Source organism: Grus americana, chromosome Z (assembly GCF_028858705.1).
Source record: "Grus americana isolate bGruAme1 chromosome Z, bGruAme1.mat, whole genome shotgun sequence".
NCBI classification, from domain to species: domain Eukaryota; kingdom Metazoa; phylum Chordata; class Aves; order Gruiformes; family Gruidae; genus Grus; species Grus americana.
This window is the reverse complement of record NC_072891.1, coordinates 15327726-15352581: the sequence shown is the minus strand read 5'-3', so window position 1 is coordinate 15352581 and position 24856 is coordinate 15327726. Positions and strand designations below refer to the sequence as shown.

Below are 24856 nucleotides of genomic sequence, written 5' to 3'. Positions count from 1 at the left end.
TAAAATGTAGACAGTTAATAGGACTAACCTTATGGCAAACTTTATACACAGAATGATTTGCAATGAGGAATTTTTCACAGAGCTTCATGAACATTAATTTTTGTACTCATAATCACTAATTAAAGTATGCTGACAAAATTAGTACACAGCAATTATAAAAATGTTGGTTTGGGCTTTTTCTCCTTGCAATTTAGTGGTTGGTTTGGTCCCCATTTGAGTTGAACAGCTCTAACAGTTATAAGTTACTCCATTTCATAGGAGAACTTAGTTTGTATTCTGCATTTATAGAAATGAAAGTCTAATTCAAAGGACTTGAGTTTAAATTATTGATTGAATAAATAAATGGGTTTGAGAGGGTTCAAATACTAATTTTTATTTTCTTTTCCTTCCCTTCCTCCCTCCCCCTTGCCCCCAGTCTTCTTAATCTTTGTTCTTTGAAGAACCAGGATCACTTGTTAAAATTGACTGTTTCTAGTTTGGATTACAGCAGAGATGGGTTAGCAAGAGTCATCCTTTCTAAAATCCTGACCGCAGCAACTGATGTAAGTTTGATTCAACTTACATTCCATTGTTATTTGCCGCTAGACATTTATTTTGTTATTCAAGGTATATGACGGAGAAGTGAAACTTCTACTCATGTAGTTCTTGAATTTGCTGTGACCTTCACACTGTATATTGTACTGGTGCTCAAGAAATAGCCATTCAAATAGAGATTTCTCTCATGTATGAAGGGGGTTAAAGTTTTGCATAAACCAAGCGTAACATCATTGTCAAGGTCAGCAGACATCCTAAATCAGTCGTGAAGGTATTGTTTTCACAAACAGAAATGTGTGTTTCTAGCAGTAATAAACAGGTTAACCTTCCAGTGGTAGATACTGTTTTGATAATGATTGAGGTTACTGTGGTAGAACTGAGAAGAAGCTATAGCTCATGGAATGAGAGGGTGGTTCAGAAATAGGCACTGGGATTTGTACTTCTGAATCAAAGAAGGTGAGTGGAAATAAAACAGGCTTATGTAGACTTGGGAGAGAAAGCTGTTGAACTTTTAAGAAAAGAGAAATCAATGAGGTGTAACATAGTAGACAAGCATTGATGTCTGGGAAATGACAATGAGTAAGTTGAAATCTAACTAGGAAAGAATTTTCATTACTTCAGGGAGAGCTATTCCTCTGTCACTGGACAAGGTAGAATGTATTCTAGAGCGGACACAAGAGGGAATAAGGTAGATGCTAGTTTTCAATGTCTCATCGTATCTTGGAAGAAGAGAGGGAAAGAAAGAGAGGATATTCCTTTGAGACTATCAAAGATAGGATGATTCTTATGGGTAAAGAGTGGAGCCTGAAAATAGTGAAGATAGTTGGGGTTGAAGGAATGACTCATTGAAAGAAGAGGGTGAAGCTCCCTACAGAATAATTTTTAAATGACCTTTCATTGAAGCGGTAACTTTGATTTCCTTTCTCCAAAGTTGTTTTTTTCCTAGTTTGAGCAAGAAAACATAAGTTAATACATTGTGAGGACACATGCCTGTGTCTTTATTGGACTTCCAAGCTCCTGTTAGATGACTGTCAGTTAAGAGCAATTTAGACTGCGGAACTTCATTTAGCTGTTTCTATTGAGATTTCGTGACAGTAGTTGTTGCCCCCTCCACCACCTTCAAGCTATTTTTACCTCAAAAAAGGGGCCATAACTGAGGGAAGAGCACTCCAGCATTTCTGTTTGTTCCCAATGCAGCTAGTTAACAATTTGAACAGGGTCCAGGCCTGCTGTTACAGTCTCTTCAACAAACTATACAGTTTCAATAATAACTTGAGGCATTTCATTATAAATTAGGTTTGTGGTTTAGATTTTGGGAAAGATTTGTTGATTCTGATATCTAAAGTATGAAGACTTATAATTCTGTTTTGAGGGATACTTCCAAATGTTTTCAAGCATCCAGTACTTAACACCAGAAGCTTTATTAAGGTAGGAATGGGTTGATCTCCATCCAAGTGTTCTATAAACGCCTAATTTTCAACTTTTTTTTTTTTTTATCTTGGGAGGAGAGTGGGGTGGAAACAAACAGAATGCCTTCAACTCTGACACAAGTATCATAGCTGTAAGCAGACTGGCTTGAAGTGGGGTGCAGATACTGTCTGACTGTACTGTCCCAAGCACATAAAAAGCCAGAAAGCAGTTGAGAGCTACTGCTGCTTTTAGTGATGATAGCTAAAAATACAATTCCCAACTATTTGTAATTCAGCTTAATGAACAATAGGTAGCAAACACTTCTTTTACTTCAGATATGAAGAGGATAGACATCACTCTTCAACATCTTAGAGATTAACGAAGCTTGTAGAGCCCCCAGGTTTACCCTTTTAAGTTCTGGCCTGTTTGGGATTGTGAAAAGGATTAGAGATCATGATCTGATCACTGACATTACCTTGACTGTTTAGTGTCAGACCCTGACAGATGTTGAAGTAGAACTCTTTGGAGAAAGCTAAGAGACATTCTGCAAGCTCAGAAACTTAAGGATGTAAATTTTGGAGCTCAAACCTAAATAATTAGTTTTAAAGTTGGAGATCTTTCTTGTCAGGTACACTGATACCTTCTCACATCCATGATGTTTTAAGGTCTCAACCTACATTAGTAGCCTGTGGCTTCTGAGTTGTAATGCTTCCATTTCCCAGTCTCTCACTGATGTGTGGGGCTGGCAACATTGTCTAGGGAAGCAGCAGAGGGGTTAAGTAACTGTCTATTTCTGGCAGTCGCCTGAAATGTAGAAGAATAGAAATTATTGGGATATATCTTCTCAACTGCCAAGCACTGTCTTATTCTGTAAGTAAAAGTGTAACCTTTCTCATATGTGCACAATATGGGTCCATAGTCCTTAGTATCAGATTTAGGTGTGCATTCATGTATAGCAGGTCTCTAACCATAGCCATTTCATATTTCATAGCTGAGATGTGTTGCAGCATAAACTCTACTATTTAGTAGAGTTCAGTGTTGCACTGGGTGAGACTGTACCCTGATGTTTGTATGCTGCAATACCATAAGAATCCCTTCAGTATTTTCATTTAAAAAAAAAAACAACACATTTAAGAAATATAAAATTAAATTTTGCTTGTGCATCACAAATGTAAATGAATCTTACTACCAGGATGTTAAAACAGAGGGAAAGCTTACTGTTTGAACCTCTTAGAGAGCCTGACTTCCTTTGTGAAACATATTGAACGCTGAGGGATGGATAAAACTACTTTGGGGTGTTTTGTTTCCTGAATTAGTTGACTTCTTTGGAATTCTTGGAATTTATAGGGAAATATTTTGTATGTTTAATCTAAAAGAGGAAAATGGCAAATAGAATGGACTGTCTCAGCCAGCAGAAATAGGCCTACATTTGTATCAATTACAGATGATTTAATTCTTGGATAAAATTTGTTTTCTTTTCCTGTTTTACCATGTGCCCAACCCTATACATTCTTATGGTGGAAACTGAACTGATGGAATTTGGTAAAAAAAATTTCACTGAGTACTACTTGACAAAAAAGCAACATGTTGACCTGTAGAAGAACCCTTTGGTAACACCTGGTGTACGCAATATTGCAGTATTACCTCTTGGACAAAATGCTTGTCTTCAGTGTTTATGCTCCCAATAGGAGATCAAAGTATAAAAAGCTAATCCAAAGGATAAAATCTTTTGATTATTCTGGTGTTAGCTGTATCCTTAGTGGTATAAGCAGTATTTTGAACTGTAATTGGTGAAATTACAAGTCTGTTCCAGAAATTAAAGTACTCATGTGAGGTGGAAATAGTTGTCAATTCTGAGAGATAAGATACTGGAAGAGTATGGAAATACTGAACAGACAGGTATTTGCGTGGACAGTTCCACTGACTGAGAAGTAATTTGGAAGTACCTCTGTTCAGATGTTAGGGGAAGGTATCTGCCACTTTCTGGGTTTTATGGTCTGGAATTCTGAAACAGCAGCATTGTCAACAGGAAAAGAAAATTCATTTATCAAGCATGGTAGGAAAAAAATTGAAATTTGGCATAGTTTATACTACTTGCTACTCTGTCCCATAAGGAGAATATATTTTTAAATATTACCAGAACTGACATTCTGTCACTATGGACAAGTGAATCCCGAGATTAAAAATTTACATGCAGTTCAATTCAGATAGGTACTTACAAATCCTTCCACCTTCCCTTTTCAAGGACTTCTGATGAGGACCTAGTAGAATGAGTGGAGCCTGTGTAGTAACCTCTGGAAGGGTTTGTGTTAATTCATAATCCAGAAGACAAATCATGATTTTTTTTTTAATTTTTGTTTTTATTCTATATGCTGTCTCTGCCTCCTAAATTCTGTTTAAAAGTAATAAAAATGTATGGGACTAGACATAATTTCTGAAAAGATATTTTGAGAGAGAAAGACCATCTACAGTAAGGCTTCTTCTCTTAAGAAATTTTAATTCCCAGAGATGTTTGTTAATGAAATACCTTATCTGTTTATTTCAAAAGCTGAAGATGTTCTTTTTATTGGGCTAACTGAGGGTATAGCCTCATATACCTTTTAAAGTTACTCAGTTATGAAGTAGGTTTGTTAGCTATTTGCTAATGAGTGTCTCTGAACAAGGAAAAGTAATTTCTGTAGCCAGCTTAGTGTTAGAAGGGGAGAGTAGCATTTTGGGATGACTGTATACAATGAAAACATTTACAGAGTAATATATGCTTGCAGATCAGTGAAGCAGATGCACATCTTAACCTACTTCCAGATGTGCTTTGATTTTTCATGCTAAAGCAAATACTGCCTCAGCTGCCTTGCTGCAAGTTCATAGTACAAACAGTGGAGTAGCCAGTGTGTCTTCAAGTGCTGCAGTTCATGACCTAAAATTTTGTCTTCATAGGTGGCTAAGTGGTAGACATCCTGCTGGCTCTATGGAATCATCTGATCCTAGTGACCTCTGACTGACTTTTACTGTTAAAGGGCTTTGAGACCCTTAGAAGTGAAGAAGCAAGAATCTTCTGACAGATTTAGTACAGGGCTTTATGTATGTTTTTCAGGTAGTTCATGCATGAGGGAAAGAGGGGAATGTCTGTTTTCCTCAGATATCCCCCTACACTGGTTTTCTATCAGTTCTCATCAAAAGTAAAAACATTCCAGGATTTTGCATCATGTGGAAAAGCAATGCTGGGCTTTGCCCCTCTGATCTGGGAAATGCATACAGGTGGTTTTGCTGCACAAATGTTGTGGCCTTGCTTGAAGGCTTTAGAACTGTTGTAAATGCATGCAGTGGTTTTGCAGCCCCAGGTCTGAGGCTTGAACAGCTTAGTCTGAGTCATTCCTTGTTGTAAAGACCCTTTTCCGTATCTTCAGTTACGTAAAACCCTGTTCTGCTGTTATTTACATCTTCTTAATTGTTGTTCTTTTTCTTTCTGATGATGGTAGGAAAACGAGAACTGTACAGTGTCCAAGTTAACACCAAGTGGATGTACCTAGTGCCAATGCTGACACATTTTGTTCTGTTTACTTTAAGTGATTTTGGTTGCCATTGAACTTCTATCTAATGCTTCCACAGAACTAACTAATATTAGCCCCAAGATCTTTTCCCTGGATGGAAAGAGCTGACTCAGACCCTGCGGTGTGTGTAAAGCTGGGATTATTTTTTTGCTTTAGCTCATTGTTTCAAATTTATCTGTAGTGAATTTTATTTGCTGTTTTATTGTCCCATTAGAGTCAGGAGTTCCTTCTTATCTTTTCCTTCTCCAAACAGAAAATAAAAATTGTTCGACTTCTGTACTAGCTATCTGGATAGATTAATTCACATTCAGGAAGTATTTCAGGAAGTGAACATTATTACCTTTTGTTCTCTGTATCACACTGAGCGTATTATATCAGTAACAACAATTCTTTATAGACAGATTTTAACACTTGAACTACATGACACTGGATTCTTGTTTCATAGTACATAGGCTTAACATCTAGATCAAGTGATCATTTTGGCATAATAGCTCATGTTTTCATCTTTAATAAATATGCTGCTAGTTGTCTATTCCACATAGAAGGCATACCACTAATGGGATGCAAACCATTTCAAAGTGGTTGTGCAGCCTAGGTCAGTGGTCAGAATCACTGTTACAGTCTTTCTTGGTTTGTGCGTTATGTCATTCCTGCTTTCTCTCCAGAAAATAAGCCTCTGTATATTAAGTCAAAATGTGCACATGATATTTGAAGTTGAAATAACGAGACAAGGTTTTTGAAATTAACTGTGTACGTTCACATTTCCTACTCTGGTTTTCTTTCAAGTCACAGAATCCCAGAATGGTAGGGGTTGGAAGGGATGTCTGGAGATCTAGTCCAACCACCTGCTAAAGCAGGTTCACCTAGAGCAGGTTGCACAGGATAGCATCTAGTCCTGCTTGCCAAGTGTTTCTGGAGGCAAAGGAACAATCCAGAAGATATTGTTAACCCTAGGTAGTGCTGTCCAACCTGGACCAATTCACCTGTCTCTTGGAGTACAGATATTCACATGCATCCCAATGTAGATCATTTATATTTTAATTTATAGAAAATTTAGTTGGTTGTAGCTGTCATAGCCTTAAAGGTGTAGGAACTGAAGACCTGAATAAAGATTTAAGCACTTGATTTTGTGTTTTCCAGCTATGCCTGTCTAAGTATAGATAACAACTTTCCCAGTAAACATATGTTGTCAGGGTTGTTCTGTGCTTACTCTAGAACACTGCAGTTTCTTATAGATTAAGCCTGTTTGCTTCTATTTTGTATGTATTTTTTCTAATAGAAAATGGTGTTAACAAGTTTATGCTGTTAATTCAGCAAGTTTTGAACTGCAGTACAGGAACAGTCAGGATACTTACTTCATTCTGCTGTCACTTGGAGAAATTCATAGTAGTAAACTAAGTGTCGGGAAACTGTCTTATTACAGAAAATAATGTTTTTCTACTTAGAAGGTTTTCTGAGAAGTTTTGAAGATCAGATACTTTTGGGAAAGAATTTTAAAATTATTAAAATAAATTCCCCAGAAGTTCTAATGCTTGCCTGTTAAAAGTTTTTTTTCAAAACATTCATATGTGAAAGTATATGCAATGCCATGGGCCAATTACAAGGTATTTTTCCTGCTAATCTTCATGACTTTGTGTGGTGCTGTTACAGTGAATAACTACTTGATAAGGGCTTTCCAAGGAGACCTGCAGTGGCCAGATTACTTGTGACTCAGACTCAAATTTCCTATTTGATCAGATAGAAATAGTTCTTTAATAGACTGTACTTTTAATACATAAGGTGTGCATCATAGCTGCTTGCTGTAAAATATGGTAATTGAAATGTATTTTTAAAAGCGATAAATCATTAACTACAGTAGCTATTTTTCTTCCATTCAAAAAAGCATTTTTCTTTCTTTTGCAGAGCTGCAGGTTATATGCAACAAAACACCTACGAGTATTACTGAGAGCAAATGTAGAGTTCTTCAGCAACTGGGGGATTGAGTTACTGGTGACCCAGTTACACGATAAAAATAAAACTATTTCTTCTGAGGCACTTGATATTCTAGATGAGGCATGTGAAGACAAGGTGAGCATCCTTTCCCTCTTCAACCTCTTTGTGATATGCTGCTCTGTAAGCTGTTCCCCACCCCCTCCCCCAGTAGTAAAGTAAAAGTATGTAAGAAACTACTGACAGTTTCCTTTCTTGATTGTCATTCATGGACTTCATAATAGTTTATAGAACCACACCCTCCACCCCCTTGCTGAAAATACTGCAGTATTAATTGCAAGAAAATGTCAATTTTTGGATTATGCCTACTTTATGAATTGAGACTAATTCAGCTAATTTGATCATTATACTTTTTGTGAAGTAATATATATTTAATGACAGAAGGTACCTAAAGTGGGTAATATTAGGATGAGGTTAGTGATGTTTGCTTCTTTTGTGAAAAACTACTTCATTGCTGGCAGATTGTTGCAATTGTTGTAGTTTTCAGAATTATATAGTGCTCAGATACACCTTATGCATTTTAAATTATTTTAGGCCAATCTTCATGCCCTAATCCAAATGAAACCAGCTCTTTCTCATCTTGGAGACAAGGGTTTGCTTCTACTACTAAGGTAAATAGTGAATATGCTGTTTGATGTTACACTGTGGAAACAAATAAGTTTTTGTTTTTATTCAAATTACGTGATTTAAGCGGAGTACTAACTGTCTGATGTTACTTTACAGATTTCTGTCTATCCCAAAGGGGTTTTCATATCTAAATGAAAGAGGTTATGTAACAAAACAAATGGAAAAGTGGCAAAAGGTAATACTAAGAATAAAAAGTGTGTTTGATATTAGAAGGGGGAAGGGTGTGAATATGCAGGTTTAAAAGGTCGAAGATTCTTAAAAATACTGCGTATTCATATACATGTATTGCTAATGCAAATACATTTATTACCGCAGCGACTTAGGATTTTGCTGAAAAAGGTTGACAGGGACTTCAAGTTCATAGCTCCTCCATACATACATGTTTTTGATTTATGTAGGCATTTTATATAATTTAGATATTTCAGCAAATATTTCAGCAAATATTTCAGGAGTGTAGTGACTTTCTAAAATAGGTCCTTGGTCTCATAAGTTAATAAAAAAATTGCCAACAGGAATAAGCTGTCACTTCTGTAGGAATGCTGAAATGCATGGTGGTCTGTTGAGATTATTCAGGTTAAAGTCAAATGTGAACTATTTCCTTCTTTCCTTCCTTTATAACAAATTCACTAAAATAATTATGAAATCAATTGTCAACTCTGCACCCTCATTATATGTACGAAGTGCGGTAATTTCAGTGAGCCTCACTTTCAGACCATGAAGAAATTCAGCCTTCTTTAAAGAGCACTTCAATTATTCCCTCCTTATGAAGTACTCTACTATAAAACCATAAACCACTAAATGTATTGTGTCAACTTTATCTCTTCTTTTAGGAATATAACTTAAAGTATGTTGAATTGATCGAAGAACAACTTAATGAAGCACTTACAACATACCGCAAACCTGTTGATGGTGATAACTATGTTCGTCGGAGCAACCAAAGGTAAATTTGGGAAAATGCATCTTTGGGCAAAAACTGGCAGGGATGATCCAATAAAGCTTTAAGCTACAATTGATGGGAGAAAGGGATACCAACAAGATTGCGGTAGCCAAGCCAAGGGTTGACATGGCATCACTTGAGGGTGGCAATGCTAGCGGGAACACTTACACTGCAGCTGGTAGCATGGAGGGCTTAGGAGCTTATCTGAAATGCCTGATCACTCAGCCAGGATGTTAGCACTGATAAGTTATTCTACAGGCAATTGGGAGAAATTTCTGGATTGGTAGCCCTTGCCCTTTTGGGAGATTGCAGCTTCCCAGACATCAACTGGGAATACCATACTGCTGTGACAAGCAGGTCTTGGAAATTCTTGATTTTTGTAGGAGAGAACTTCTTGTCACAAGTACTCAGTGAGCCAACTAGGAAGGATGCCCTCCTAGACTTGCTGTTTGTGAATAGAGAAGGACTCATGGGAGATGTGATGATAGGTGGTTGTCTCGTCTTGGCCACAGCAATCATGAACTGGTTGAGTTTAAAATGTTCAGTGTAATGAGGAAAAAAAAGAACAGTAGAGTTGCTATCTTGAACGTCAGGAGAGCAAACTCAGGAAGCTGTTTAGCAGAGTATGCTGGGAATCTGCTTTTGAGGGCTTTAGGAGTCCATGAATTCTGGTCAGTTTTTTAAGAACTACCTTTTAAAAGCACAGGAGCAGGCAATCCCATTGTGTTGTAGGTCAAGCAAGAGGGGCAGCAGACCAGTGTGGCTGGACAGGTAACTCCTCATGGAGGTCAAGAGGAAAAAGAAATCATATGTTCTCTGGAAGCAAGGTCAGGCTTCACAGGAAGATTATAGAGCTGTGGTTCGTATAAGCAGGGAGAAGACACAAAAGGCAAAGCTCAATTAGAGCTGAAACTGGCCAGCCGGCCAAAGTAGGCGATTATCCTGCTGTATTCAGCATTGGTGTGGCCTCACCGTGAATGCTGTGTGCAGTGCTGGGCCCCACTGCTTAAGAAGGACAACGACTTCTCCTCTTTTTTCCTCCAAGAGTCTTTTTCTGAAGAAAAACAGAATAACTCATTGTATTACATTACAGTGTAATATATTTTAAAAGAAAATGTCAGAATTGCTGGGAAAACATGATTTCTCTTTCTGCCAGATTGCAGCGACCACATGTCTATCTGCCAGTTCACCTTTATGGCCAACTTGTGCACCATAAAACAGGCTGCCATTTATTGGAGTCTCAGGTGAGGATTATAACTATTTATAACTTGAAAGATTTTTAAAAGTACTGTAACCCTTTTAAAATATGTTTATAAAGAGATGGCATCTAAATAGTCGTTGCCAGATAAGTTGAATCATGAAAGTGTGAAGTTACATGGGGCCAAAAAGTTGTGAAGACAGTCTTTGTCATCTGGTATCATGTAAAATTCCTTTCTGATACTGAAATATCAGAGAAATATCTTGCAACATTTTTCTTAAAACAGCTCACAAAATCTTAAAATGGAAAGCAACTCACCAATAGAAATAATGTTTCAGTCTGTGTGTGAATTGTACATAGACAAGTAAAACTGTGCCTATCCTTTTATGCATACAAAAACATTGAGATGAGGGAATAAAATCTTATTTTATGATCCTGAAAAGCTAAGAAAACAAACTCTAAGCCAGTTTATAGTTACTTAAATGAATTCACTTTTAATGTGAGTTTGCAAGACAATGTAATGTAATTGAATGTGATAGTTGAAAAGTTCAAGAGAAAGCTTATATATTGCAGTGTGTTAGTCTGATTAACCTGTTATCTTTATAAAATCGGAATTAACTTGATGCAATCAGTGATTGCATTAAAATTTTCTACTTGCATTATCATTTCTGTTTATGCATATTATTCCAGGATTACCACTGTTCATTTTAGGGTGCATACTTTAAATTAGTGCTTTACCTTTTATTAAAAATGCAAGAGAACCTGCTTGACTGAGATCTTTTTTTTCATTTTCAACTGAGTGGGGTTTTTTCTTCTGTTTTTCTCCTTCAGAGTATTGTTACAGATCTAAGTTACACTGTTCGTTCCCCAATGCTGGACAAGTGGGAAGGAATTAAGCAGCTGAAAGCAGCCCTTTGGGCCTTGGTTAGTAATAGATTTACAAACTTTTTACAGTTGTTTTGAGTTCTGTTATGATTCTTGATTCTGACATAATTAAGCAAAATCCCATAAAATGATTGATCAGGGTTTTTGTCATAAAATGTGTGTGACTTTTTTTTTTTTTCAAAGTTGGTGTTCTGTATCCTAACTGGACTTTCGGTTGAAAATGGTTCACTGCACCTTTTTTGTTCTGATTTTTAGTAGTCTTTTTGTCTTTTTGTCTTTTTTTTTTTTTAAACAAATAAAAGGAACAGATTGGCACATGTAGCAACAATATTAGTGTGGAACCAGTAGTTAGAAGTTGCTGTGGTCTGATTTTAATGTATTTACTGCAATGATCCAAAATTCAGTGTTTCTGGAAGAAAATTGGCTGTTACTGTTGATGCCTGTAAATATATATGATTATGACACCACAGGTACTTGAGATAGGTGGAAACCTAGTTTCTGTGCCTATCCAAGCTACACTTCTAAATTTGCTTTGTCACCTCAACCGTTTGTCTGCTTCTTTCCTGTCCTCCTCAAAGTTTATTTCGGAACATTTGTCCAAGGTGACTGTTACTGGAAGATATTGTAGGTATGTAATAAAATGCCTGTGTAAGAGGAATGTAAAAAGAGTAAACCAAGGTCATACTGCTGGCTGTAGTAGAACTGGTAAAATGAGGAACACGTAGTAGTTAACCATGAGCGAGTTTAGTTACTCTACATAGTGTGCCGAGACCTTTTTCAGATTTGCACAACTAGGAAGTGCCAAAAAGGGTGCTCAAATCTCTAGTTGCTTTGAGAAGATGTGGCTTAAAACTGTACTATCAAGAAACAAAAATGTCAAAAGCTTTACACCAGTAGTGCTGCAGATCACATCAAAATCAAAACTTACTTGAAAAACTTCTATTCCAGGGCAATATTGGATCATCAAATTGGGGTCTTAACTTGCTTCAAGAGGAGAATGTAATTCCTGACATAATGGCACTTGCCCAACATTGTGAGGTTCTCTCTGTTAGAGGGTATGTGTATCTGATTTATACATAAAATTTACAGATGGTGGTTGTCATAGGCTTTCAAATAGCCTTATCTAATTAATATGAATATAGTTCTGCACCTACTTGGAAATCAGTTATTATAGATCATTGAGTATCAATCTCAGCCCTGTACAATCACAGAATTGTATAGGAAGTCAGAAAGAACATCCAGTAAGCAAATGAAACCTATGAGAAAAGACACATGTTACTTTTCTCCTTTTTTAAGAAACAATTAAAATATTTGCTACTTATATCTCTGTTAAAACCAATCTATTGTTCCATCATTTTTATTTGATACCTTTTTTGAATCTTTAAAAGCATAAATAGATGGTCATTTGCCTAATATTGCTAGTGCATTAGTGTTTGTAATTTTGTTCTTTGTTTGTTCTTTTAATTTATTTACAAAAAGGTACTTTTCTACTTTATATAATGAGGGTCTTGTAATAATTTGTTTTTATTTTTGAATAGTGTATTGTTCTCAGACATTTTAGTGCCTTTCTTAAGCTTCCTTTGATTTACAAATGAAAATGAAGAAAAAGCTACTTGGCAGTTTTGTGAAGTTTCTGCTGAATTGTTTTGAAAATGGTGGGATTTTGGTGGGTTTTTTTCAAAAGATAAATTAGTTAAATTAGAAGCTATCATTGTTGCTCTTTTTTTCTGTATGTACATTAAATACAGAACCTGTGTCTACGTGCTTGGTCTAATAGCCAAAACTAAACAAGGATGTGATATTTTGAAGCATCACAACTGGGATGCAGTGAGACACAGTCGTAGACAGCCTTGGCCAGTGGTCCCTGATGACATGGAGCAGCTCTGCAATGAACTTTCTTCTATACCCAGCACTCTTAGCTTGAACTCTGAGTCCACCAGTTCTAGGCATAACAGTGAAAGCGAATCTGCTCCTTCAAGTGAGTAAGAAAATCAAAACAACCAAGCAAAAAAAATACCCAAAAAAACCCCCCACCACAAAACAGTATTTTGGTGTTCTTACCAGCCGTTTGGCAGAATGAGATTCAGGCAAATGCTGTGAAGTATTGCAAGAGAGAAGAGTGCAAGCAAGGGGACAGTTGTATGCGTTCAGATAGTGGTAGACAAGTGAGAGGGAAGAGAACAGTGTTTTAAGTTTTTACATTTGGTGTAAAAGTAAGAAGTTTTAACATGGGGTAGTTACTAGTTTTTATGTCAAGTCATGGCAGCTTGCTGTAATACTCTGCAGAAATCTCCAAGCTTAAGTGTAAAGACACATTTACTTGGTGATCCTCAAAGGAATATTCTAGAATATAAATACATATATTCTCTGTGTATACACAGAGTGAGTATTGCTGTATTTAAATTCTTGTATATTTTGAGTATCTAATATATTTTAATTTTGCTACGCATATTTGGAATTTAAACCCAGAAATAGACCGTATTTAGATATCATTAAAGGAGCATATCGGTTGTAATCCTAGTAGCTGGCTATTTGCACTGAAATAAGATAGTGTGGCTTTTCTTCTGAAGCAATGAGACCTTCAGCTCAGGCACTCCTCAAGATACTTAATTTACGCTGCTAAGTTCTGCAGAAAGAATGATGAATTAAAATTGCAGTAAATAGCATAGTCTCCCATTTTGGCTTCTATAGGATTGCTTGCTTTTTGGGAATATGGTTATATGCTTTGAAGAAATGTCCATTTTCTCATATAATTTCAGGTATGTTCATCATGGAGGATGACCGTTTTGGTAGTACTTCCACTAGTACATTCTTCTTAGATATTACTGAAGATGCAGAACAAATATTTTATGACAGACCTGGACCTTCAAAGGACAAAGACCGTAGTCCCTTTCCTTTTTTTTCTTCTAGTAGACTTGTGAAAAATCGCTTTCTAAACTCTCTTACTCTACCTAATAAAAAACACAGAAGTAGCAGTGATCCAAAAGGAGGAAAGCTGACGACATCTGACAGTAAGTCATGCCTGAGGCGAAATCGTACAATAACAGAACCTTCCAGTAGCATAGACTTTCCAGCTGGTGAAGAATTCATCAGAGTTCCTAAAATCCAAACTTTACGATTAGAAACTTCTTTTGTTGGAACTAAGCACGTGGAAGATACTGATAGTACCCCAAGTATTGGAGAAAATGATCTGAAGCTGCCAAAAGGTCTTGGAAATGAAATTCACCGGGAAAACACAAGCAGAGAAAGGCTAATAGGAGATGGTACTACACAAACACATTTCAAGAGTCGTAGCTTAAGTTTTAATACAGATACCACAACAAGTGGCATAAGCTCAATGAGCTCTAGCCCTTCGAGGGAGACTGTAGGTGTGGATGCTACAAATATAGATACTGACTGCGGAAGTCTGAGTACTGTGGTAAGCACAAAAACAGTTAAACCAAGTCACTGTTCAACACCACAGTCTAACCACCTGCCCCTCTCAAAATCCAACTCTGTATCCCTGGTACCACCAGGGTCTTCTCATACACTTCCCCGAAGAGCCCAGTCTCTTAAAGCTCCCTCTCTTGCTACAATAAAAAGTCTTGCTGACTATAACTTTAGCTACACAAGTTCTCGAGATGCCTTTGGCTATGCCACACTAAAACGCTTACAACAGCAGAGAATGCATCCTTCATTGTCTCACTCAGAAGCCCTAGCATCTCCAGCAAAGGATGTGCTGTTTACTGACACTATTACCATGAAGTCTGGCAGCCTGGATTCTCGGCTGACCCCAAGCCGGTAAGAGATTATGTGCTCATTTCGTACTTCAAAGCTGTAAGAGCAGTTAAATAAGAAAAGTATCTTTCTAATATTCTTTTATAACTTTAAGTAAAAGTGACAGTTATTGCAGGATGATTCATAAATTCACTGAAAGGAATATTGATATTAGGAGATTAATATAAAAGGAGTTCTCAACTTCGTAAGTGCTGTCAGAGAAGCCTGGCTTTCATAGCTTTCCTGAGCCCATTTAATGCTGTTAGTGACAAAGGAAATTGTTTCCTTTTATAACATTTGCTTCCTGTTTAACCTTTTTAATATTTCAGTGCAATTACCCTGCTAACATTACTAAAGTTGCAATCACACAAAATTGCCCATGTAGTCAGAGCCATATTTCAGAAGAGAATTTTCTTGATGTCACTTGGTGAGGTTTTAGGACAGGGACTTCTGCCAGTATGCTGTATTTGTGCTCACTGTGGCATTGAGGCCAGTGATGAGATACTGGTACCACTGATAGGAATGTCAGTTTGGCTTCTTCGCTATAACAGAGCAAAGATTTTACTCATAGCGTTTATTTTTAGATGGCAATGTCACCTCTATTTTTGAATAATATTAGATGTTCTGAAGACTAATTGGGTAATTACATAACATATCTAGCTCATGACATTGACACTGTTCCCAGCAGCTACAGTCAGTGCATAACAACTTTATCTTAAAAGTTCTTCTACCAAACTTTTCCTTTCAAATCATCTTTTAGTTAGTGCATTGGATTTTCACATTGCTGTTGAAAGGGGAAGGGCACTTGCTACCTCTGTTCTTACCTAAATATCTTCTCTCAGATGAGAGAAAGGGGAGAAGCTAGCAGCACATTAGTCACCTCCCTACTGCACAGAACACCAAATGCCCAGTCCCTGAACTGCACTCCATATACCCAGCTGAGTGTATATAGTGCCTGTTTATTACTATGCATTTTTGTCCTGGTTAAGAGTAACACTTATTTGTTGTTTTTCACGTGATTCTGCAAAGATGCCATAAAGATAAGTTTTGTTCCCTTTGTTCAATTAAGTTAGAACTAGACTGAGTGTGCTGACTAAATTAAAGATGATTCAGTAGTTAAGCTGCACTATCCTGGAAATCACAAGGGCTGTTCTTGCTCAGTCACGGGCTTCCTGTGCTAATGCAGGAGCAAATCGGTGTCGTTTCAGTGGCAGTACAGGTTCTGTTGTGGCTGTAGTAATGCAGTCATGCCCTTGATGTGCAAAGCAGCCTTGCTGCAGTGAACTTAAGTCCTGAGATTCTGCATGAATGTAATACTAACAGCATTCGTGGTGCTTAGCTGTTCATGATCTCTCGTATCAGTGGTTAGGCTCAAGGATTTGAGATGACCTGTTTAACACTGAACTGAAATGGCTGGAGTGCTTTTTTAACCTGAGAAGGTTAAAAAAATCACAGATGTACATATTACAAGAGATTGCCAGATTGTGTTGCCTACTAATATAATTGATTGGGAAGACTATTATGTAGCAAGTATATGTGTTTTTCTTACTAGTTACAGCACAGTGTCAGCACTGTCCTTAACTGCTCTTTTAAGTAATAAATTGGAAAGTAATATTCTGTCCTTTTAGTGTGCCATGGACATATTTCTGTCAGTCTTCGGAAAAATCTTTGATTCATGCTTCATTGACAAATTAATGGGCTCATAGCAACTAACAGATATAAATTGAATTTTGTGATGTTTCCAGTCATTCTTTTTGTTTTAAAGGTTGAAAAGCTTATTTCTTTGCATAAATTATTTTGTGTGGCTCAATTTTCCACCTCTGGCTTTAAAGACTAACCAAAAATGTTAATGTGTGTGTCTCAAATCCTGATTGTGGCTCTCACCCTATCACCTGGAGACATGCTTTCATGAAAACTTACTGGTGTTTATCACTGTTAATAATGTATCTGTTAGCTTTTCCAGGAAAAGCAGGGACGAATGTTTAGGATTAATACTTCTATCGTTGATTTTATATTGAGAGTAATTGTAGAATGCTTTACTATGGAAATAATGCAGTTGGTAACTTACTAGGTTATAGAATCATTTAGGTTGGAAAAGACCTTTAAGATCGAGTCCATCCTTAACCTAGCACTGCCAAGTCCACCACTAAACCATGTCCTGAAGCGCCATGTCTATGTGTCTCTTAAACGCCTCCAGGGATGGTGACTCAACCACTTCCCTGAGCAGCCTGTTCCAATGCTTGACAACCTTGTCAGTGAAGAAATTTTTCCCAATATCCAATCTAACCTCCCCTGGCGCCCCTTGAGGCCATTTCCTTTCATCCTTTTGAAGTATGGCTTTTTTTTTTATTTTAAGTCCACTGCTACTGTCATTAGCATTGGTCAGAATTAGTTAGTAGCAAGAAAACTATTGATGCCCTATAATTTGTGTTCTGCACATTCCTGTTGCATAATAATGGCTTGAACCTTACATGGTCAAACCTTGATAATTTACTTTTATCTCAGCATAAATCTATTAACGTATCAGGGATAAAAAGACATTTTAATTGTCCATCTAAGAAAATGATAGAAAATTATTTCTAAGGCAGAAGGTCAAGAAACAAATGTTTCTAACAGTACTTTACCTCCCAGTGTATAATAATTTGCAGTAACATAATAAAAATTTACTGTTCCTCAGATGTGTCTTTTTTTCCTAGGAAGGCTTTATCCACTGCATATAGACCATCTGCATAGGGTGATTAGCAGAAAACATACATAGGTTTTTATCTTCAGTGAGAAGTAAAATGAGAGATGGCCAGATGGGAAATTTCCATCATTAGGACGCTGATCAGCACTGAGGACTTGGTGTCCAGCTTCCTCTTTCCTGTGTCATTTTCCCAACCTATTTCTTTCTTTGTTCCTTGGGCTTCTTGTCACAGTCAGCTCTGCTCACTGCGTTCAATTTTGTTCTTTGTGTGTTCGTGTTGAGCAAATTCTTCCTCCATTCTTGCGTGACCTAATGGGTGGTTCTTTTAGAGTACAGGAAAAAAGTGCTGCTTGCTTGCATCACTGGTGCCTTCACAGGCTCAAGCTTTGTGTTTGCAGGGACGTGCCTGCTCAACTCGAGTTTGTGAATGTCCAGGGAAGGTACATTCTACGTATAGGTACATTTCAAAATGAGGCAGTTGACAGTTTAAAAGCTTGAATCTTTACTGACCATGTCTAGGCTGCAAATCTTTGAAGCCTGGTAAGTTGGAGAAAATTTGTGGCTTTGCAGGGTTGGCAGCCCCTCCAAGCAGAAGTTCCATCCTGCTATCTTTCAAATAAAAAAAATTTACCCGAGGAACTGCCAAACCATGCAATGCAGTGTGAGACAGAAAAAAACAATGAGCCTATAGCTGTAATTTGACAGAGTAACAAGCTCTGGGCTCTACAAGAAGAAAATGAGTAGAGTCTTTGTGTCAGGAGTCCTTCTTTCTTGTAATGTGCCAGAATGAGAGATTTACCAATGTTGTGATTTATTATTTCAATGTTACAGGTTCATGAAAGCTTTAAGTTATGCTTCATTAGATAAAGAAGACTTATTAAGTCCTATTAACCAAAACACACTTCACCGTTCCTCTTCTGTTCGCTCCATGGTTTCTAATGCTACATATGGTAGCTCTGATGATTATATTGGCCTTGCTCTCCCAGTGGATATCAATGAAATATTTCAGGTATGTATGTGATAACTTAATGGGTTCATGTGTATTTTCATACTGAAAGGTAGTCAACTGTTGCATTTTCATCAGAATAGCTTAGATCTAGAGAAATGAGGGAAAATGGATTGTGGTACTTCCAAGGAATGTATTTTGGAGAACAAGAGTTTCTTTTCTAACCCTGTTTAAAAAAAGTCCTAGTCTGTTTTGTATTATTAGGCAAATAATGACACAGACTAGGTTAGAAGAGTGTTAAACAATGGTAGCAAAAATATGCTGTCATAAGATTTTTAGTTGACAGCTAGTTTTTATACTAAATTAGCACAGTCTGTGGACATTTGTTAATACCTCTCTAGCCAACTAATGGATATGTTCATTGGTCAACCATAAATGATGTGCATAATTATACAGTTAAATTCCTGCTGCCATAATCTGGAATAAATATTTCTTTGTGTGTGTATATATATTATCACAGCATTAAATTATATTGTCTTTACTTAACCTCACAGATGTATATATCTAAGGTAAACCAGATAATTTTAAGTGTCTTATCAATTGCCTTCCTCCTTCTACTTTGTTAAAACACATTCCCAACTGATGCATCGTGGGGTTTAATATTCTGTTACTTAATTATCAAAAACAGGACATGGTCTATGTCAAAGGTAAATCAGTGGTCTTCCTTATCTTTAGTTTACTTAGTCTTTGCATTTCAAATCTAAATTACTTTCTTACTAATCCTGAAAAATTACTAAAGCTAGAACAAAGGCAAGATTTTTTGCATCATACCTGCTTCCGTTCCCCCTTTATGAAATGACTACTTTTTCTTTCTCCTTCAGAGTCTTTGTGGCGTATTTATGTTGCCTCGTTTCTTGTCTCAACTCTTTTTGCAGAGTTGAGACAGATCTCGACTCTCCAACACCTTACAGGGTACACTTCAGATGTCCTGAGTGTTTTTGCACTGCTCTCCTGAGATCTCCAGTGGTGTAGAGTGGTCATGGAGAGATCATTAATAGCCACTTCTGAGTCACTGGTTTCCTCACAGCCTGTCACCACTATATTCTTAACATTTACTGACTGTTCATAAATATTGCTTAAGAAATGTTCGTTCACAAATGCATGTTTTTCTCATTGGCTTTTCTTTAGTACTCAGGAGCCCATTCTTAACTTCTTCACCTAAGTAGATCTTTTTCCTGAAGAAACAGACAACACTTTCTTTCCTCATAAAATCTTTTTCCTTTATAAATAATTATCACCTGTGCTAATTTTAATTTTCACATGAATATTCCAGGTAAAGGAAACTCCGTATTTCCAGAAGAAAACCACGCCTCCGTTTGATGACCGTGGAGCTAGGGTCTTTGCACCTGATGCAGGAGGTACTGGTTTTGTTCCTCTCCTGTACCTTTCTGTTGTTTACTTGTACATTGGGTGGAGTGGGATGTTGGTTTATTTGTTGATATTTCTGTACAGAAAAAGTTATCTTTAGCTGTTTAAGTTTTTTGATAGCTGTGTTCTGGATTTAGGATAGCAGGCCACTAATTCCCTGGTTTATTAGTTTGAGAGAATGTGATGTTGCATCAAAGCAACATAAGCTTGGTCCCACTCTGATAAACAAAGGAGGAAGGTCTACATATCTTTGATTATAATGTGAGCTAATGCTAATCGAAGACTGGTAGTGATACTGCATTAAAGTAATAAAATTTAAGCTAAGACAAAATATGTATGCCACATACATATTGAGCTGTTACATTTTGGCTTCCCTTTGATTATACATGAATTTATAGGAACCAATAAAGGTGTCAGACAAAATTTACTTTCTGAATTACACACCTGTGATGTTGCTGTGACAGTTGATCAGTGGAGGTGATGGGCCATGATGCAAGAGAATTGCAAGTTCTCTGTAGTGCCTGGCTTGTTCTGGAATGCACTTCCTTTTTACTCCAGGGTAGTCAAGAAATCTGTAGGATTGCAACATGTGTCTTTTCAGTAGGATAACTGAAAAAAAAGCGTTGAAACTAATCCTAAAGTAGCATAGGATAGCTGTTGTCTTGCCTCCTAGTTAACTGGAACTTTTATTACAAGCACTTGGAACATCCAAGTAGACATACCTTACTGATTTTATGTTTTCTTTTGTGTTGTTAATGTAATACATAAAGCTGATTTTCCTGCAAGTGTTTTTCAGTCGTTGCTAGGTTTCAGTGTAAAGTAACTGTTATTCAAAATTGTATTTGTTTGATATCTTCCACCCAGGGAAGAGCATGTCACTGAAGTGTTTTCAGCTTGTTTCTGCATTGTTGACTGTAGCTTATTGCTATTACAGGCACTAAGTCATAGGGTTTTTTAATTGTGTTTCTGGGTTCATTGGTGCATGTGTCATTGAAACATCTGGTATGTTGTACTAATCTTGTTTGATACTATGAAAATTCATAACGTCTTAGTGTTACAAGGGTGTCACTATTATTAATGTTGATATAATGTCAGGATTTACCACCTGTCGTCTTAGAGTATGTGTTTACAGTATGTGTGTACAGAGGTTGAATTCTGTCCTTTGCAATGTTTTGTTATATATGATAAGCTGGGACTAAAATGTGATGTCTCTTTCCTGAATGCTAAAAATCTTGGGTGCTTAGCCACTCAAAAAAAAAATTTCTAGATCTTCACACACACATCCTCCCCAGCTTTAAAAAGCTTAGAAAGGGAATTTTAGTTGAAATAATGTTGGTTGCTTGGGTTTGGGTTTTTTCTGACGTCTAATTGCTTATGTACAGGTCTTCCATCAGGTACAAGTGATGTTGTTAAAAGCCCTTTTCAGATGCTCCGACAGCAGATCAGTCTCACAGAAATAATGAATACTAGCCGTTTAGATGCCTCTCAGTTTTTAGAAAATACAGAGGATACAGGGCTACAAGAGCATACAGATGAGAACTGCCTTTATTGTGTCTGCGTTCAAGTACTGGGTTATCAGCCTAACAACAAGGTGAACTCTTCATACAGTCGTACAGGTTAGTGTTCCTTGTGGGGAAGTGTGATAAAACTGGATGAAAATACTGAAATTTGTTCATCTTTAAAATTGATTAATCTGGAAGTTTTTTCTTACTGACTATTCACCTTTGAAATTAATTCTCTCTAATAAGCTCACTGTGCAACCAGTGGTATTTCTATGGTCATTTCCATCTTTGTGACTTCTAGCGGTATTAGTATGGCTAGATGCCTGCATGTTTGTGGGGTTTTTTAATATTTCAAAGACCTTATCAAAATACGAAATTTGAAACCTTTTTTAGTACTTAAAATCCATGTCCTGAAAACTGATGCTTGCTGTCAAACTCATGAAACATCTGACTTCAAGTCTGTACCATAAAACAAAACAAAGGAAATCAGTTCAGCCTGGAGAAGAGAATGTTTTGGGGAGACCGTAGAGCAGCCTTCTTGCTGCCCCTGAAGGGGCCTACAGGAAAGCTGGAGAGGGACTGTTTATCAGGGAGTGTAGTGACAGGACAAGGGGTGATGGGTTTAAGCTGAAGGAAGGTCGATTTAGATTAGATGTTAGAAAGAAATCCTTTACTGTGAGGATGGTGAGGCACTGGAACAGGTTGCCCAGAGAAGCTGTGGATGCCCCCTCCCTGGAAGTGTTCAAGGCCAGGTTGGATGGGGCTTTGGGCAACCTGGTCTAGTGGAGGGTGTCCCTGCCCATGGCAGGGGGGTTGGAATTAAGTGATCTTGAAGGTCCCTTCCAACCCAAACCATTCTGTGATTCTGTGAGGAATCTGTTGAAGTTGAGCTGTAATTTCTGGGATTTAGTAATCTTTCTTCATATTTTGACATTCAGATCAAAGTCAGAATTATTTTTTCTAACCTCCTCTGCAGAGCTTGCAGTTATATGCCTTTTTGCAATGTCTGTAATAAAAATATAATCCAGTAATGGATGCTTAGGAATTCTGACTGTTTTACAACAGTGCTATGCATTCAGGTAGTATCCCATAGAGCACTGCTGGCAAGGAGGAGGATGTACAAAACGTGAGGATTGGCCCAGAGAGTTGAGTTTGAGCTTGAGTTCAGTATTCAGAAGGAATGGCAAATTAAATCCCAGTTGTAGTCTTCAAATAGCATAAGGGGGTTACAGGTGTGGGAGAGCCAGGCTCTTGTCAGAGGCACACAGCAGAAGGACAGGAGGCCATGAACACGTATTGTAAGAATAGAAATTCCATTTGAATGTAAGGGGAAACTCTTACAGTGTAACCTGGCCTCAGTTCTGAGGTGAGCCCTTCTCTGAACAAGGGATTGTACTAGGTGATCCCCAAAAGTCCTTTCAGACCTATGTTTTTCTTGGTTCTGTTAACTGCACAGCAATTAAAAGCTTGGATGTTATATTCATCTCTTTACATCCATAATGCCAAAGGCATTCTCATTCTGGAGTGGAACCTCCTGGAACAATCTTACCTGACACATCTTCTGTGGATGAAGTCAGAGCCCTTTCTGCAACACCTGTGAAAATTATATGAGCAAAAAATCATGCATATCCAAGAGCATCTTTATTATGCTACATAAAACAGAGCACGGATATATCAGTAAGAGGTCTATGTGTGATTACAGTTTCTAGGCTTCTATCAGTGTCTAAGAGTTGATTGTTTTCACTTGAGTATTTTAAGATTCAAAAAAGTTACTTTTGAGATATTTTGAATATGATTTGTTCAAAATCCGACATCCAGTTTCCAGGTAGTTTATACGTACAGTACGTAGTGCATCAGTGTCTTGCATGCTTACTGCTGTTGAAAAATAGGAAAAGCATTTGAAGTGAGGAAAAGTGTGAATAACAAAGATGCAACATCTTATTTATGTGTTTGTCAGATTTTTCAGACATTCCATATACTGACTGGTGTGGGCAAACCATACACAATCACTTAGATGTGCATTCCTCTAAATTTTCTGGAATTTCAGGCTGTAGTGATGCGGTATCCCATGGTTCAGCTAGCAGCACCAAGAGTACAGAGCTTGTACTAGGTAAGTTTGAAAGCTTTATGAGTATTAGAGACTATAACTCTTCAAGTATTTTTTTTAGGTTTTGTGGAAAATAGTGTTATTTCATTTATATACATACTGTAACAAAGTAATGCTCATTATTTAAAAAAAATACAAAACACAACAAAAAAACCCCAAAAGAATAAAAACAACATCCCAAAAAAAAGCCACCCTTTGGATGATTTAATTGTTATCCAGGAAGGTAATTGCATTGTCCATGGTTATGGCTCTCGTGTTAAAGGGTGAGCGTGACGTGGGTGAGGCAGGCCCTCCCGTTGAGTCAGAAGGTTCAGAAGGGACCCCCTTGCTTTCTAAACTCCTTCTCAGAGAGGAGTCTAGGTGTGGCTAGGTCCAGTCTTAGTTCCAGACTTGGTCAACAGTATATATATAGCCACCCGTCTGAGTGAACATTTGCCTGTCAGAGCCCCCTAAAGAACTTTCACTGAGGCAGTTTCGCAAAGTTGAAAAAGAATAGATAATTTGTTAAAGCAACAGATATAAAAGTTCAGAATTGCCATTGATAAATACACTTACTGCAGTAGCACTAGTATATGAATATAATGCCAGCAAAATACTGTCCCGGGTATTCTTCACCAAAAAGGTGAAGTTGCAATGCTTGCCAAGAAGGCATCCCTATCTTGGGTGGAGGAGAAGGAGCACAGCCCATCGACTGCCTCTTCAGAGTCTTCAGTCTCTTCTCTCTCTCCCCAGGGATACTTTCCTCAATATCCTTCATACCCCAGTCTTAGCTGTCCCCTCCCTGGGGTGACGGTTAACATCATTTGGGTGGAGAGTAGAGTACTATAGTCATACAGGTTTAGCATGTACTCCTTTTAGCTCGTTATCATATTTAGGGGTGTCAACTTTTAACATTCATTTCATGGATAATGAAGCAAAAGGTCTCGCTCCAGGCACTGTGGCCTTCTGTGTAGAAACCGTCTATTGGTTTATTCCACGTTCTCTAGCCAAAACAGGGCCATCCTGCCGCCGTAAAACTCCCTCCTTCGGCTGCCAACCTTGCATGCCAGCCTTGCAGATCTCTATCCACAATGTTTGCATAAGAGATAAACGGACACCATTGGTTTTAATCTTTTATGTACAATTGTCACAATGGCAGATGGGAGAACATACTTTTAAACTTTTCTCCTTTTCTCCTTTTCCTATACAGCATTTCTGCAGGTTATTAAATAATTCTGTATCTGACTTGGCAAGCAAATGGATTACCTTTTTTCCCCACACTGGTGTTAGTAATTTTTAATTTATTTTTTTTTTAAACTGAATT

The 24856-nt window shown here is 37.4% G+C and overlaps 1 protein-coding gene across 3 annotated transcripts in view; it reads left to right on the top strand.

Moving 5' to 3' along the window:
• RICTOR (RPTOR independent companion of MTOR complex 2) overlaps window positions 1-24856 on the top strand; it is a 91143-nt gene that overhangs the window by 64094 nt on the left and 2193 nt on the right. For all 3 annotated transcript variants that reach the window (XM_054808888.1, XM_054808889.1, XM_054808890.1), the window contains 14 exons: window positions 416-542; window positions 7395-7559; window positions 8016-8092; window positions 8205-8283; window positions 8939-9048; window positions 10202-10289; window positions 11075-11167; window positions 12077-12183; window positions 12877-13106; window positions 13888-14908; window positions 18402-18579; window positions 19850-19934; window positions 21327-21560; window positions 23404-23556. In XM_054808888.1, the coding sequence (XP_054664863.1) occupies window positions 416-542; window positions 7395-7559; window positions 8016-8092; window positions 8205-8283; window positions 8939-9048; window positions 10202-10289; window positions 11075-11167; window positions 12077-12183; window positions 12877-13106; window positions 13888-14908; window positions 18402-18579; window positions 19850-19934; window positions 21327-21560; window positions 23404-23556 (2747 nt within the window). The remainder of the gene's footprint in view (window positions 1-415; window positions 543-7394; window positions 7560-8015; window positions 8093-8204; window positions 8284-8938; window positions 9049-10201; window positions 10290-11074; window positions 11168-12076; window positions 12184-12876; window positions 13107-13887; window positions 14909-18401; window positions 18580-19849; window positions 19935-21326; window positions 21561-23403; window positions 23557-24856) is intronic.